This window comes from Egretta garzetta, unplaced genomic scaffold (assembly GCF_000687185.1).
Source record: "Egretta garzetta isolate BGI_Z169 unplaced genomic scaffold, ASM68718v1 scaffold306, whole genome shotgun sequence".
In the NCBI taxonomy this organism is placed as follows: Eukaryota; Metazoa; Chordata; class Aves; order Pelecaniformes; family Ardeidae; genus Egretta; species Egretta garzetta.
Window position 1 is genome coordinate 2,651,448 of NW_009260131.1, and position 13,727 is coordinate 2,665,174.

At 39.1% G+C, this 13,727-nt stretch overlaps 1 protein-coding gene across 3 annotated transcripts in view; it reads right to left on the reverse strand.

Annotated features, from left to right (window-relative positions):
- Positions 1-27: 27 nt before the first annotated feature.
- The window catches only part of PUS10 (pseudouridine synthase 10), a 35,006-nt gene continuing 21,306 nt past the window's right edge, over positions 28-13,727 (reverse strand). For 2 of the 3 annotated variants that reach the window (XM_035896965.1, XM_035896967.1), the window contains 10 exons: positions 13,616-13,680; positions 12,474-12,559; positions 9,460-9,585; positions 7,668-7,724; positions 6,650-6,726; positions 6,502-6,557; positions 6,259-6,376; positions 4,940-5,082; positions 4,163-4,262; positions 28-2,595 (listed from right to left, as the gene is read on the reverse strand). In XM_035896965.1, coding sequence (XP_035752858.1) covers positions 2,557-2,595; positions 4,163-4,262; positions 4,940-5,082; positions 6,259-6,376; positions 6,502-6,557; positions 6,650-6,726; positions 7,668-7,724; positions 9,460-9,585; positions 12,474-12,559; positions 13,616-13,680 — 867 coding nt within the window. In that variant the 3' untranslated portion in view covers positions 28-2,556. The remainder of the gene's footprint in view (positions 2,596-4,162; positions 4,263-4,939; positions 5,083-6,258; positions 6,377-6,501; positions 6,558-6,649; positions 6,727-7,667; positions 7,725-9,459; positions 9,586-12,473; positions 12,560-13,615; positions 13,681-13,727) is intronic. The other variant, XM_035896966.1, reaches the window with a different exon arrangement.

Below are 13,727 nucleotides of genomic sequence, written 5' to 3' on the forward strand. Positions count from 1 at the left end.
GGACCTCATTTTTTTTTTCCTCGTATTTCTCACACCGTGCTAGAAAATCTCTACCTCTCTCACACATGCCTCATGAACAAGATTAAATCTTATGTTCACAAAACATCCTGTTTGAATAGTCACAAGTAGGTATTTTTAAAAGGAAGATGAAGGCCGAGGTACAACCATAGTATTATTGCTGCAATATTCATTACAAGTAAGGCTAGTTCAAAGTGTTTACCTTGTATTAGAAACTGCAGACTTCAAACGAAGTTTAAAAAAACCCCGATCACAGCTCTCATTTTCCTATTTTTCACATGATCCCTGAACAAGAGCTATCCAAAGAGCTGTAGAGAGATTTGTACTATGAGCACTTTTTTTTTTCCTGCCCCCTCATTTGGATGCTTTACATTTATCATAAAAATAAGCAATTTGGGAATTTTTAGTGGCCCTCTCTACAGTGCATGGAGAGGAGATTCGACCTGGCACATTTAGTGTCATCTTTTTAGCCTTGTTGAGCTGCACTTTGGTTCGTAACATCACTTCTGCTGTCACCATGTTGCAGAAAGAGCTGTGGCCAGGAGTGCCTCAAGTGTCCTTGCGCTCTGACAGGAAAAGGAGCCCTTTCTGCTTCTGCCTTGTTAGCACTGTTCCCCCTCCCAGAATAGCTCATGGCTGTCGTGGCCACAGTGCAGTCTTGTTTACATTTTTTTTTTTGTTTTAATTTTTCCCCTGTAGTTTATGGAATTTATAAATCATATTTGAGCTCACTTTGAGTTTCAAGAAATCACATAGATACAAGACTGAAATTCTCTTTTTGTTTGTTTTCTGAATTCAGTTTCTTAAGTTTTCCATCATTCATGACGCTTCCTTTCTGGGTACAGATTATTATCTGAGACAACTACTCCTGGAATCTGTTGCTCATAACAGCTTTAAGCTTAAAAACAAATATTGCTGTCTGAATCATGCTCCTATTATTTTTGTGTTAGAAAAACAGGAGTTTCTGAACTACTGCCCTACTGACATTACAGTGGACTAGGATATCAAATGACGAGAGACAAGTTTTAACAGCCCATCACAGGCAGAGGGTATAATATTTAGACTAATTTTTCAAGATCAGTTCTTTGGACCTCCTGGAAAATGTGTTTATTAAAGCCTTTTTGAGCCTTCAGCTAAAGTTCTCATGCAGCTGTTCTGTTACGAGGTGCTGGCACCACTGAATTGAAGGCAAGACATCTCAGTAGTCCTCCCTGTCCCCAACAGTAGTTTCTCTTGGGAAATATTACCCTTTTCTGAAATGTTAATTAATAAGAGCCCTTAAGTTCCAAACCTTAATTTCTTGTTGATAACTTTCTTCGGTACTTCAGGTAAGCAGAAGCATCTTCCTCATGGATTAAAATGGTACAGGCATAAAAGTAGCTTTTCCTAAAGATGTAGGTGGTGGGACCTAGCTAATAAACATAAAAATAATCCTGCAATCCAGCCCTTGCTTTGTGTGGACCATTTAAAATAGCACCAGCAAAGAAAAAAAACCCTTCAGCTCTTCCCTATTCCAGGCATCCATTCAAGGTTGGATACTAAAAAGAAACAAAATAAAAAAAATGTACCATGCTACAAACCAAAGCTTTTTATCTCTGACTTGCTCTCTCAATACCAACACTCTTCAGCACATCTTCTATTTGCCTGTACTTTGGGGTTCTTGGTATTCCTTTTTTTTTTTTCTTTAATTTCCTTTGTGTCCCACTGCCAGGAGTTCCCAATCTTTTTATACATGGTGACTCAACTGGGGAAATCCTACGCCTGAAGAGGCCTAACCCCGCCAGAGCTGTTAAGGCCTTGACTACCTCAACTGTTGTTTCTAGGAAGTATCACTGCTGTTTTTAAATAAGAAGAACTTGGGTTTAAGTGCAAAGTTTTCCTCTGAAAACTGTTTTTCCCTTTGAAAAGTACTTTGGGAGGCAAATTTGCCCATCTCTAAAACTGATGCTGACCAAAAGGCAGGCAGCAGAGAGCAGAGCGCGGCCTGATTCCAGGCACTATCATACTGGTTTCAGAGTCTCCCTTGCTTTGAGGGAATATTCCTGCATGAACAGTGCTCAGAAGAAGTTAGGACTGGGTTTCAGGTAATTCCGTGCTACCTTCATCCAGAGAAGAAAAGCTGCAGCATCCAATATAAAAAGAGTTTAAAAAAAATCTGGCTTGAGGGAGGGTTATTTTTAATTAAAACATTTTGAGCTACTGCAAAAAGCATATTTGACATATTTTCTCAGTACACTGTTTGCACATGTTACACCATTTATCTTTGTCTTAATTGTTTTTTAAAAAGACTATTATCAATACACTACCTTACCAAAATCTTTTTATGCACAGAAGAAATTAAAATAAGGCCAGAGATTGAACAAACACTACCTGTTCCAGAGTGTTTAAAGTTGATTCAAAGTACCAGTATCCTTTGGCAGATCAACATGATCCAAATGTCCAACAGAAATAGTTTGCAACCAGGCTGTGATACTGCACGGTGTTCGGTAACCAGCTGCTGACAGAGTTGCTGCTTCTTCCTCGTTCCGACTTGAAAAGTTAATTATCCAGGGTTGGAGGCCAGTCAACGTCAACAGACTGGAAGAGCAGGGAGGAAGGAAAAAAAAATACCAAGTCTGCTGATTTTGCCTTTTCTTTACGTGTGTAAAGAAAGAGACTTGCTATCAGAACTCCGTGCTTGTCAGCCATAGGGTAATAGTGGAAAAAACAGTAAATAAAGGACACTAAAACAAGAGAGATGGGACAAGACAAGCAGGAGCTAGTGGCATGAAACAGCCGCCTCATTCTGGTGGCTCCACAGAGAGAGCTCTCTGGGAGCTGGGCTTTCTTCATAAAGCAAAATCACAACTCCTTGTACTCTTCCTTCCCAGCACCGTGTGATGTTGGGCTGCCTTTACGGAGTGTCCAGAACTGTTAAATAAAAACATGAGCCACCTCTCATCTTCTGCCCATCCTGCAGATGGGCCGTTATGATGTGAAAACAACCAACCTGTTGATTGATGCCACAGAAGTATTCAGGGATGGGGCAGTAGAGGCAAGACTCGAGCAGAAAACCATCACCTGTCCCCAAATCTGCCTCCTGAGCAAGGAAAACTAGACTGAAAGAATAAGCTGTCAAGCATTCTGCGCAGGAATTATCTAGGCAACAGCATTAACAGTCATCCTGACTGTCAGTCAAAAGGGACAAAGCATACCTGATACTTTATTAGAAGCAAATGTCGTAATTAAGACAACTTGGATTATGTCTTTCTTCCCTGGCCTCCTGGAGGCCGCATCTCCAGTACCCTTTGGGCATTAACTTGTTGCTCACCCTCTTTCAAAAGCACAACACCCTACATTACCACAGATATCACCATTTGCAATCGCAGCACGGGGATTGCCACACAGCACGTTAAATGCCTTGCCTTCAAGACTGCCGACATTAACCATACCTATTCCTTGCCTAATCTACAACTTCATCAAAGGATTAGGCTCTTAGGCTGAGCTCAAAACCATTATTAGCAAGATGACTAATTATTTTCAAGTCCCTAGACATCTTTCACAGTTATGTCCAGTAACTATAGTGACACCTATCCGTATGAGAACAATGCTTATCAGCCCAAGCCCCAGGTCAGGTGTTCCTGTTTTCAGAGGTAACTCAAGTGCCCTTTGCAAGCTCTTCTCCTGTATTATCCTACAGAAGATACACAAAAAACTGCAAGTCTGTCCTGCCTGACGTAACGCATGGGCAGTTTTCCAGAAATACAGGGGAACAAATGTGCTGATCGCTGGCTACTTGAAATGAAACCCCAAGTTTTAAATAAACCTTGCCAAACCACTAAGTTAAAGATTAAATCCATATCTCTATATACATTCTTTTAACCAAAACAAATTTTTTTTTCCAACTGACTCCAGCAAGTGAACAGATATGATTTCTTGCTGTGTTTGAACCGGCACTGAAAGAGGAAGTCAAATCTCTCCTATTTTTCAGCCGACCCCATTTTGAGAAGAAATGATGTGGTACACGTAACATTGCTAAGCTCTGCTGCAGTGGGTGCTAATAAGAAGCATCATCAATTCACCGTATGCCCCCCCCATCCCTCCCAGACACGAATTCAGCAGAAGCAGCCTAATCTCCAGGAAAGACAAAGAGCAAAGGACTTACTTCTACATCCAACTCCAGAATGTCGGCGGTTCTGTTCAGTAGGGAGCCAATGTTGGGCTTTGTTCTTCCAAAGTCTCCATGCACAAATTCTTTAATGTAGCTAGAAATACTGGCTAAGGGAAGGTGCATTTTACCGCAAAGAAATCAAAAGAGGGAGTGGGGGAGAAAAAAAAAGGAAAAAAAAAAAAAAGTATGGTGAAAAACAGTCAAAGCAAAAATAGCGTCTTTTTCTCCTCCTAAGCCGATTTGCAGTGAACGTCCTGTTAAGCCCATATCCATCTTTAAAAGACATCCTAATTCTTGGCTTCTGACTGTAATGCCAAAACCTGCATTATCAACCTGTATTTTCTGTTTTATTTCAAAGCGAGCAGTGTCTTTATAACAAGACTGTTAACTTGTAAGCAGCAGCAATCTACAGTATGCATTGCAGTGCGTTAAGTATTGCGGAAAAGCATATTTTTTCTAAGGTGAAAAGTTTTCAGTTAAATTAGAAAAAGCTTAAGCGTATCTTTAACCAGTACATTCTTATAGCTATCACATACTTTAAAACTATCAGAGCAGTCATCGCAAAAATACACACACAGGTAGCATTTTTGAATGAAAGCCTGAATGTGAAATTCTGACATAAAAGCAAACATTATGCAACAACTTATGACTGCTGAAGAGCAAGGATTTAGAAACACCGCAGTGATAAAAGCAGGAAACTTCCCATTACCCAAAGTACTCTAATCAGCAAGCTGTTTTGTAAATGCGTTGTGTAAGGGCATCTAAGGATACGTTCCTGCTTGAGTCTTCAGATGCAGGCGAAAATGATGCTCGTCTATGTACTCAGCTTTCATGGTGTGAATGATCCGACATCTTACAGCTAGAGGCCTTCTGTGAAGAACCCGGAGAGGTGTCTTCTGGTCAAGTTTTAATTCCTGTTACAAGAGGTAACAAAATAAACGAGGAAGGAAATCTGCAACATACTGTACAGATTGTAAGAGTCATATGTATTGTTAACCAATCACATCTTTTTTATATTGTATTATGGTAGTTGAGTAATCTTCTTGAGGCAAGACTAATTTTTTCCATGCTTATCAAAGGAAAAAAGGACAGCCATCTCAAAGGCTAAACGAGAAGGCCTCATATGAACACAAACTAATGGAATCACAAATACAGAGGAATAACCTTGAAATCTCCATAGTCCTTTGCTGGAATGACTCCAGGATTTAGAAGCTCACTGAGAGCCTCAGGGCAATCAAAAAAAAAAAAAAAAAAAGAAACATCCCACCCACAAAATGCTTTGTCTAAACTACAGCCAACCCCCTAGAAATAAAAGTGGAAAAAAAAAAACTGAAATGAGATTAGATCTCGTAACAGTCTTTAATTCCCCACCCCCTTTCCCAAATGAGACACAGCAGTTTGAAAGGCAACTTTTCAGGAAGTGAGTGGGCATGCTAAAAAAAAAAGCTTCACGACAGTTGTCTCCCTGAACTGTAATGGCTCAAGCCCTCGCTTTGAGAATGATTTCATAGACAAGACCCATAGGAAATGGTGCAACGCAACAAAAACTGAACACACTTCTCCATCAGCAGTATCTCTCTGACCAACATCTGGAGAAAGTTCTCATTAACACAGCGTGCTTGTTACATTGAGCAGTTTGTAAGGCCTCCTTGCATTATTTTCCATAGACATTTCAAACTCCTAATTGCTGCAGCTGTGGAAGAACGGCTTTAGAGCCTGCAGAACAAAAGACCTTCTCCAGTCCTTTCACTTACATAAAACACTATCTAAGGTAAAGAAAGGAGCGCAGGTGCCAGATTTCCTCCTCTCCCATTCGCTACTTTTTATTATTTAGTCTACTGGAAGGTCAACATTATACAGTAATTTGTTGTCTGGGCTAATGGCCAGCCAACGATATTGCTAGCATGACAATGGTGAAGGAAGTATGAGAAAGGGGAGGGAGGTATGAAAGCCCCTGTAGCGAGAGAAATACTGATGAGAAAAAACACCAAAGACAGACAAAGAGAGATGTCCATAGGTGCACGTATACAAACTCTCCCCTAAACACCAGGACAGGTACTATATAAATTAGCAAAAGGAGCTACAGATACCTTGATATCATCTAGAAATGCAATATCTTCTTCCTGTATCGCTTTGTCTGTCCATATTAAGGCGCTATAGCTCTTTGTCTTTTCCTCTTCACCTTCCTTCATACGACCAATTGCCTCTCTAAACAAAAGAAATTAATTACTCACATAACATAAGCATAATCATATAATGCTGTGAGCAAGAATGCTCACAAAACTCCCAAAGCGTCACTTCCAAATCCCTTACCAGTGATGATAAATACTGACCTGGTGACAAGCTGTAAATCTCGAACCTGTATTTTGTCTGAAGACTTATTAATTGTCTGTGATATTTAAAAAAGAATCAGTTAGCAAAACTGCTCAGTTAGGGAAGAAACACATGCTTTATGAGTTCCATAAGGTGCAAATGATTTACCTGCTGAAGTCCCTTCATTTCCTCAGCAGTAAAATGTATTCTACGAGGATTCACAAGCTCAATTGCAAAGGGCCTTCCTGGCAACACGCACAGTCATAAAACATAAAAACATGTTGTTCTAAATTAACATTTGAATTTATGCAGCAAGGTTGGAAGGTGTGAAGATTGTCTGCTGTTATGCAAACAGAGGTAAGACTTGCGGGTTTAGGGATGCAGCATCAGATGGAAGGAAAGAAACAAGGGACTTTTTTTGGCTACTAAACCCCAGTATCAGCAATAAGTGCAAATTACAACTTCCCAGAAGACATCTTGTACAAGTCTGTGCTAATTAAAAAATAAAATAAGAAAAAAAAAGTTAATTAGCTTATTTTCTGTCACCTACAGCAATGCCCAGGTGCAAGATGATGTTAAATCCCGCTCCCTCAGCTAAACATCTGTTGCAATAGCTGCGCTTTCCGTGCTCAGGGCCAGGGATGATCCCCAGTATAAGCAGTGCCAAGAACTACACTACAAATCAGACAGCAACTGGAACACATCATTGTTAATTTTTACCTTTTCTTTCCCCTCCTCCTTTGGCTATAGTAGTTTCAGCATATTGGAAAGCAACTGACCTTTAGAAAGGACCCAAGTTCAAAAAGAAAATAAGGCTTTCCCACTCCCTGGTGACAGCGAGGCAAAGTAGAAGGACCCAACAGAAAAAAAGGTAGGAATCAGTCTGACATAAATGGCTTAAAAATAGGAAGTCAATAAAATTAAATACTCTTAACAAGCTATGCATTTCCATGCATCTGTGCAGCCAAGGGCACTGAAAAAGTGCTCCTCTCGCAGTTGGCTTTAAGAAACTGTTCAGTCTTTGGGAATAAATACATAAATATCACTAAAATGTTTCTGAAATAAAATTTCAAAGCATGCATAATCGCACACTTCTGCACTTAGCATTCAGCAATATCTACTAGGGTAGCTTTGGTTAATCATTTTGTTTGTTTCTGTGTTTCACAAGGGATGTTCCAAGCCTTACCATTGCCTAGTGTTCTCACATCCACATCTTCTCTTCCAGAGGAAGAAAAATTAAAGCCTGTAACAGATTCGAACAAGGGATGTGAGATTTTATTTTACATTTTTAATACCCTCTACAGCTTTTAAAAAAAGTGAAATATTTTCTTTCTAAACTTATTTGCAAATATACTTTGAGGAGCTATCTTTGTTAAATGAAGCCTGCACTGTATTCAAAAAAATCTGGGGTAGTTATTGTTCATTGCATCAGGTTCACAAATTTCTTGAAGAGCACTCTTAGTTCCTTGGCCTGAAAGTGACAGTGACAACCCTGAAAATATCTGAAAAACAACAGTACCATCCTAAAGGAAGTCCACTTACTAATTCTGTTCATTTCTTAGCTAGCTAATTCAAGTCTATGAATAAAATCAAACTGAGCTGTCTTCCTCCCAAACACAACTTTTTATCCTAAATACACGCAATGGTTTCCGAAGAATTCAGAGAAACTTCTGCTAATCGCACACACCTGGACAAAAGAGGAAGAAAATTCTAGTCCAAACTGAAAAGTAACCTCTGTGTATTTGTTTTTTTCATCTTTCAAGCTACAAAAATGTACTGTTGGGTATTTAGTTTCCTTCATCATACCCCTTCCACCTTTAAGCTTTGCCTGAAGGAGAAATGGGGGACCAAACCCTGCACTAGAGGTAACTTTGCAGCTCTATTCCTAAGTGTCTCTGAAACACTGATGGGTTCAAAATTTTTTCCTCTATAGAGAACATACAGATCGCGTAAAGATTTCCTCAGTTTTTATTATCTCTCATTTCTCTGGCCACATTACAGCAACTAACATAATCATCTTCCGTGGTCATAAAGGTGTATTTTGGTCATAACACCAAAATTTTCTTAGATGGGAACGCCTCAGACCCTTAATCATCTTCATAGCCCTTTGCTGGACTTGTTCTGGCATGTCCACATCCGTTTTGTACTGGGGAGCCCAGAACTGGACCCCGTAGTCCAGACATGTCTCCCCAGTGCTGAGTAAAGGGGAAGGATCACCTCCCCTGACCTACTGGCAATGGTCTTTCTATTACTTTATATCTCTTCTCAACATTACTGCACATGCGCTTCTGGTAGTCACCTACGGTAATTCTGCAAGCTAGGTGTTACATAGTACCTGGTCTAAAGACATGGTCTGAGGATTTTCCCAGTGTTCAGACTAAAGTATCCACTGAAAGGAGGGAGAAGAGGAAGGGCAAGTAGCTGTTTTTTCCAAATTAATATTTAATGTGATTTTTGCTTGGGCCTTCTATGTCTCTAATACCACATCTAGTAGACGACAAAAGATGGGCAGCAGTCATTTCATCTGGATAACCCCTGGATAAGCATTTAGCTTGTGGAACTCTAGGCACGGAAGGAAATAAATTAATCAAGGTAAAAAACATGAAGGGGTCGAAGGCTAGGCAGATATTATGGAACACTGATGGCAAAAACCTTCTTGTTACAAAGTAATTTTATGAATTACCAACAGTTTGGAAGTATGGGTAGGCAAAAATACTACCGCATAAAACCATAATATTTGCATCATCAGATCAATTGAGGAGATCTTTTAGAAAAACAAAGACACTGCATAAAACAAAGCAGTCATCACTTACAGATCATAGCTAAGAAAAGTTTACAAGCTTGGACTTGGAAGGATAAGAGAGGGATAAAGAAACTTTTTTTTCATTACACTCTTGTATTACATTAGTAGCCACTAAGGAAAAATATTCCAGTAATGATGAAAAATATGTATGGTAAAAGATCGCCTAGATACTTACTATCTGCTTTGAATTCTGCAATTAGATGCTCTGAAATCAATTCTTCCACTGAAGATTCCAGCTTTCGCTCCCCATCAATAATCCAGGGAGTCTGAGGTAAATTCCTTGAATATTTGTTGTATCTTCCTGTAAAAAAACAGCTATGTTACCTGTCATCATTATATAGCAATGGACAAAAGCTCCAGTATTGCACAGCACAACACATTTAACTTTCATTGGAGCCACATGAAAATAAATTTATGGGCTTAAACTTGTTTTATGGCAAGAGCATTACAGCAACATGATGAAATGCATGCTGCTGCACCTATGAGAGTTTCAGTATCTGAGATGGCCAGCTTAAAGGTAGACTTGGAGAGCCAGTTGCTGCAGTCATACCTTCAGAAACAAAACTGTATATAGCCTGACACAACTGGGAATGAAAACCCAGAGGTTCAAGTGCCTAGTCTGAGTCAACTTAATTCTAAATGAAAAATAGTATTTATTTTTAATCAGATCATGGTCTTTAACCAGCCTCCCATACACCAAACTAGTGCTATACATATGCCTGTCCACCAAGGTATCTATGGCCCAAGTGAAGAAGCTTCCACGTCCCCCGGTGTCAAGTAATTCAGGTTTCAATCCAAGTTCTGCCACTGTCTGGACGTTTAACAAAACAAACCCAAACTAAAATGCTTTGGCTCATTACAAGGAAAGCCATGTGAGCAAAACGTCTCAATAATAAACTAGCACAAATTTCAAGAACCTTGAAAAGTTGCCATGTAAAGAGATTGCCATCCTCTGACTGATTCCAGTCATAGTCTCGTGTTATGTCACACTAGCATGCCGTCTCCTGTGACATGATTGCTATAAACAAAGAACAAGTCTGACACGGATGACCAAGATGAGCTTTCTTACTGACAGGTTTTATAAGAAGTGAAAATATGCACAAAACAAGGAACTCATTCATAAAGAACAATGAGTAACCCCCCTGCACAAACAAGTTTCAATCTGAAACCTTGCACCGAGAAAATAAAAAAGGAGTTCAAAGTCACTATGCATATTGTACTGTGCCTCTGTCATCTCCATTTCATTGGTTTTTCAGTATCATATTTTCCTATTTCTAACAATGTTTCCTTCTTGCATTTTGATCTGCAGAAAAACCCACACAAACAAATGGGGAGACTGACTAATACTGTTTCACTGGGGCAAATAATGAAAGTACGATGACTAATCAATCAGAAGTCAGCTTCACACTGCTAAATTCTCTTTCCATAAAATGGAAAAAGGAAAATGATATCTTTTTTGTCTCTCAGCTCCCCATTCTAGTGATTTTAGCTTTTGATCTGAACAACAGTGGGTTAAAAAAAACAGAAGGTGTTTCTCGGTTTGACAGCTTCCCCCCTGAACCTTAAAAAAAAAGTTGGGGGGAAGTGTTCAGTGAACGCCAAAGATAAGGTCAAGAGGGCAATACCAACTCCGAAACCATGCTTACAAATTAACATCCCATCTCATTTAAACTGCTGTAATAACAAAATAACTGCACTTATTAGTGCAGTTCTTCTATTCTGGATTTAATCATTCAAAAATTAAAGACAACATCCTGCCTGGGTTTTCTGGGGTTTGTTTGGAACAAGCTATAAACTATGAATTGCAAAACCAGTATTAAATCACATGCAGAAAGCTAACCCTCTGTCTTTCTCCATACAGATGAGTTGTCATAAAACCATGCAACAAAGCAACTTAAAATAAAACTGTGTGTTCAGAAAAGGCTAAAAGACACTGGATAGCTTGGATTAATGAAAAGGTACATCTGCCTAATCAGTAATTAAAAATAAGAAACAGGTATGTATAGAACACTAACTAGCCTGCCATGAGAACATTCACTTTTGCATTTTTTCTTTTCATTTTGCATTTTCCGTCAGTCGGGATTTGTACCATCCTTTTTAAACACAGTATGTTGGATTAAAATTGTGGGACTTTAAAAAATAATCTGTTTGCATATATTTCAATAAGGGGTTGTTTATACATGGGATTAGGGGAAGAGTAGATACTCTTGCAGGCAGGTGATAGAAAAGTTGAATCATCTCAACTCAGTGTTGTTGCATTACCTGTCTCACCCAATTATTCCAGATGCTATCTCTTGGTTCGAAGGAGGGAACAAGAAAGAGCAAAGCTTTCTAAAATTTAACCTTTATTAATCCCGTTAAGACCGAAGGTTTTGGAAGGAATAATATGCAGATAAATCCAGATGGTGAAAACCTCTGAATCCAAATCAAAATCCAAGCAAGTGAACAGTACTGCTGGGAGCTTATTTAGTGCAGAAGTGCCTTTCCCAAACCATGTGCTTATTATGAGGGGACATTATTACAGCTGCAGGATTTACAGGGATAACGGTTTTCTGAAGGAGAGAGCAAGCTTTGACAACAGGGCAAAATTCTTCACTTCATAAAATGCTTGTGGATAAGCCGCCTGAATGAGCAGGGGCACAAAGAAAGTTGTTCTAATCTTCACATCATCCTGCGTTGTCTCTACAAGAGAGAACGCAGTTCCATCTCTCAAAGCAAAAGAAAAACAATGGCAAGGAAAAGCAGGATCTTCCCAAATGTCCCTCAAATATCCAGAAGGGAGGTGTGTGCACACTGGGAGCAGCAGAAGTGACATGCTCCCCTCCTCCAGCTCCTAACATGGGAACCCGACCTTGGCCCCGACACAGCTGTCTGCAGCTCCCACTCCTCTTCAACCATATTCCACCACACAGTCTCCAAGTTTAAATTCACAAGGTAAGAGCAGGCAAATAGTTTTGATTTTAGCATGTTGACCTGTAATGGCTAACTTTTGACAAAATCCTGTCTTCAGCAAAGGAAAGTATAATTTCTTCCCCTTTCAAACAAAGCCCACTCTTAGATAGAGCTAGATTTGTTTCTTTGCTCCTTAATTACAGGAATTAACAAATAGCAAGAATCTTCTGGGTCTCGTGGCAGTATTATAAAGTTATATTTAAGACAACACAGCAGCAAATAAATGGATCACTTTACCAGCCACAAAAACTGCACCATTATTGCACTGAATTTCCAGAGGAACACAGAGGTTCTTTGGTGAACTTGGGGGACATGGAAAATGCCTGTATAAAAAAAGATTAAAAAATTATAGTAATACCAGAATATTGTGAAGCATCACCATAGCAATAATGGCATGAAAGAGGACAACTTCAGTTACACAAAACACAGCCACAGTATAAACTCAGTATTCACATTAAAAGCTGGAACTCTAAGATGTGGGTAAGCATTAAGCAAATCAACACCACCGCATTGCAAATACTTTTGTCCATCTGTTATCTAACATTATCAATGTGTAACACTCCAAAGTGTGCTAATAAGATGTACCATACTATAGCTATAGCAATAACAAAACTAAATATGCATGAAAACTATCTTCAGGATCTGTTGCTAAAATCTTTGCTGGAAATCAAAGAAAAGAGCTGTGAAGACTCAGTGCAATTAAACACAGTGAACTACAGAGGAAGGGTCTATTGATGTCTTCCAACTGCTTGTGATTTTTACCATATTACAGCACTCGGTGTTTTCTTAAAACTCAACTCCTAACATTTTGGAAATATGGGAAAAAGTCTTTCTTGTAAAGAGAAGTTTGCCTTACAAACTCTAAGGTCAAAATACAGAAGGATGTTCCGTGATTTCTAAATCTCTTCTGTGGTTTTGGGGATGTACATAAGTATTTTTGAATGTAAATGATTGGCAATACTGTAACAAACCCTCTTCACTTCTAACTGTTCTAAATCCCATGCCAGCCCAGAGACCTGCAGCGACATACTGCCAAAAGCACAGAGCAGAACTGCAGCGGTCTGACACGCAATTTCTTCTTTGTGCAGCTCCTGAGATAATCAAACGATGAAGCACTTGTACTAATGGGAAAAAGACCATGATTTGTGTCATGTCCAGTTTTTCATCCTCTGGGGCTTAATTCAAGCATTTTAAGATTATTCCTTAAATAAAAGATCTAGAATGACATTTTCTTACCAGAAGATTAGAAAACGCAGCACATTTTAACCTGTACACTAGCAGAATTTAAACAACTACCACTTACCCACCTAATATTTTCCTCTCCATCCTAATTCTATACAAAAGCACAATACTAAGAATTGGTTTCAGTATATACTTACTTGAGAAAATCCTCTTCTTTTATCTTCTCTAGAGCTTTTATAACTGCCATTCTAGTGAAAACAGACTGCACAGTGAAATACAAAAATGAGTCAAGAACTAAGAGAAGCTAAG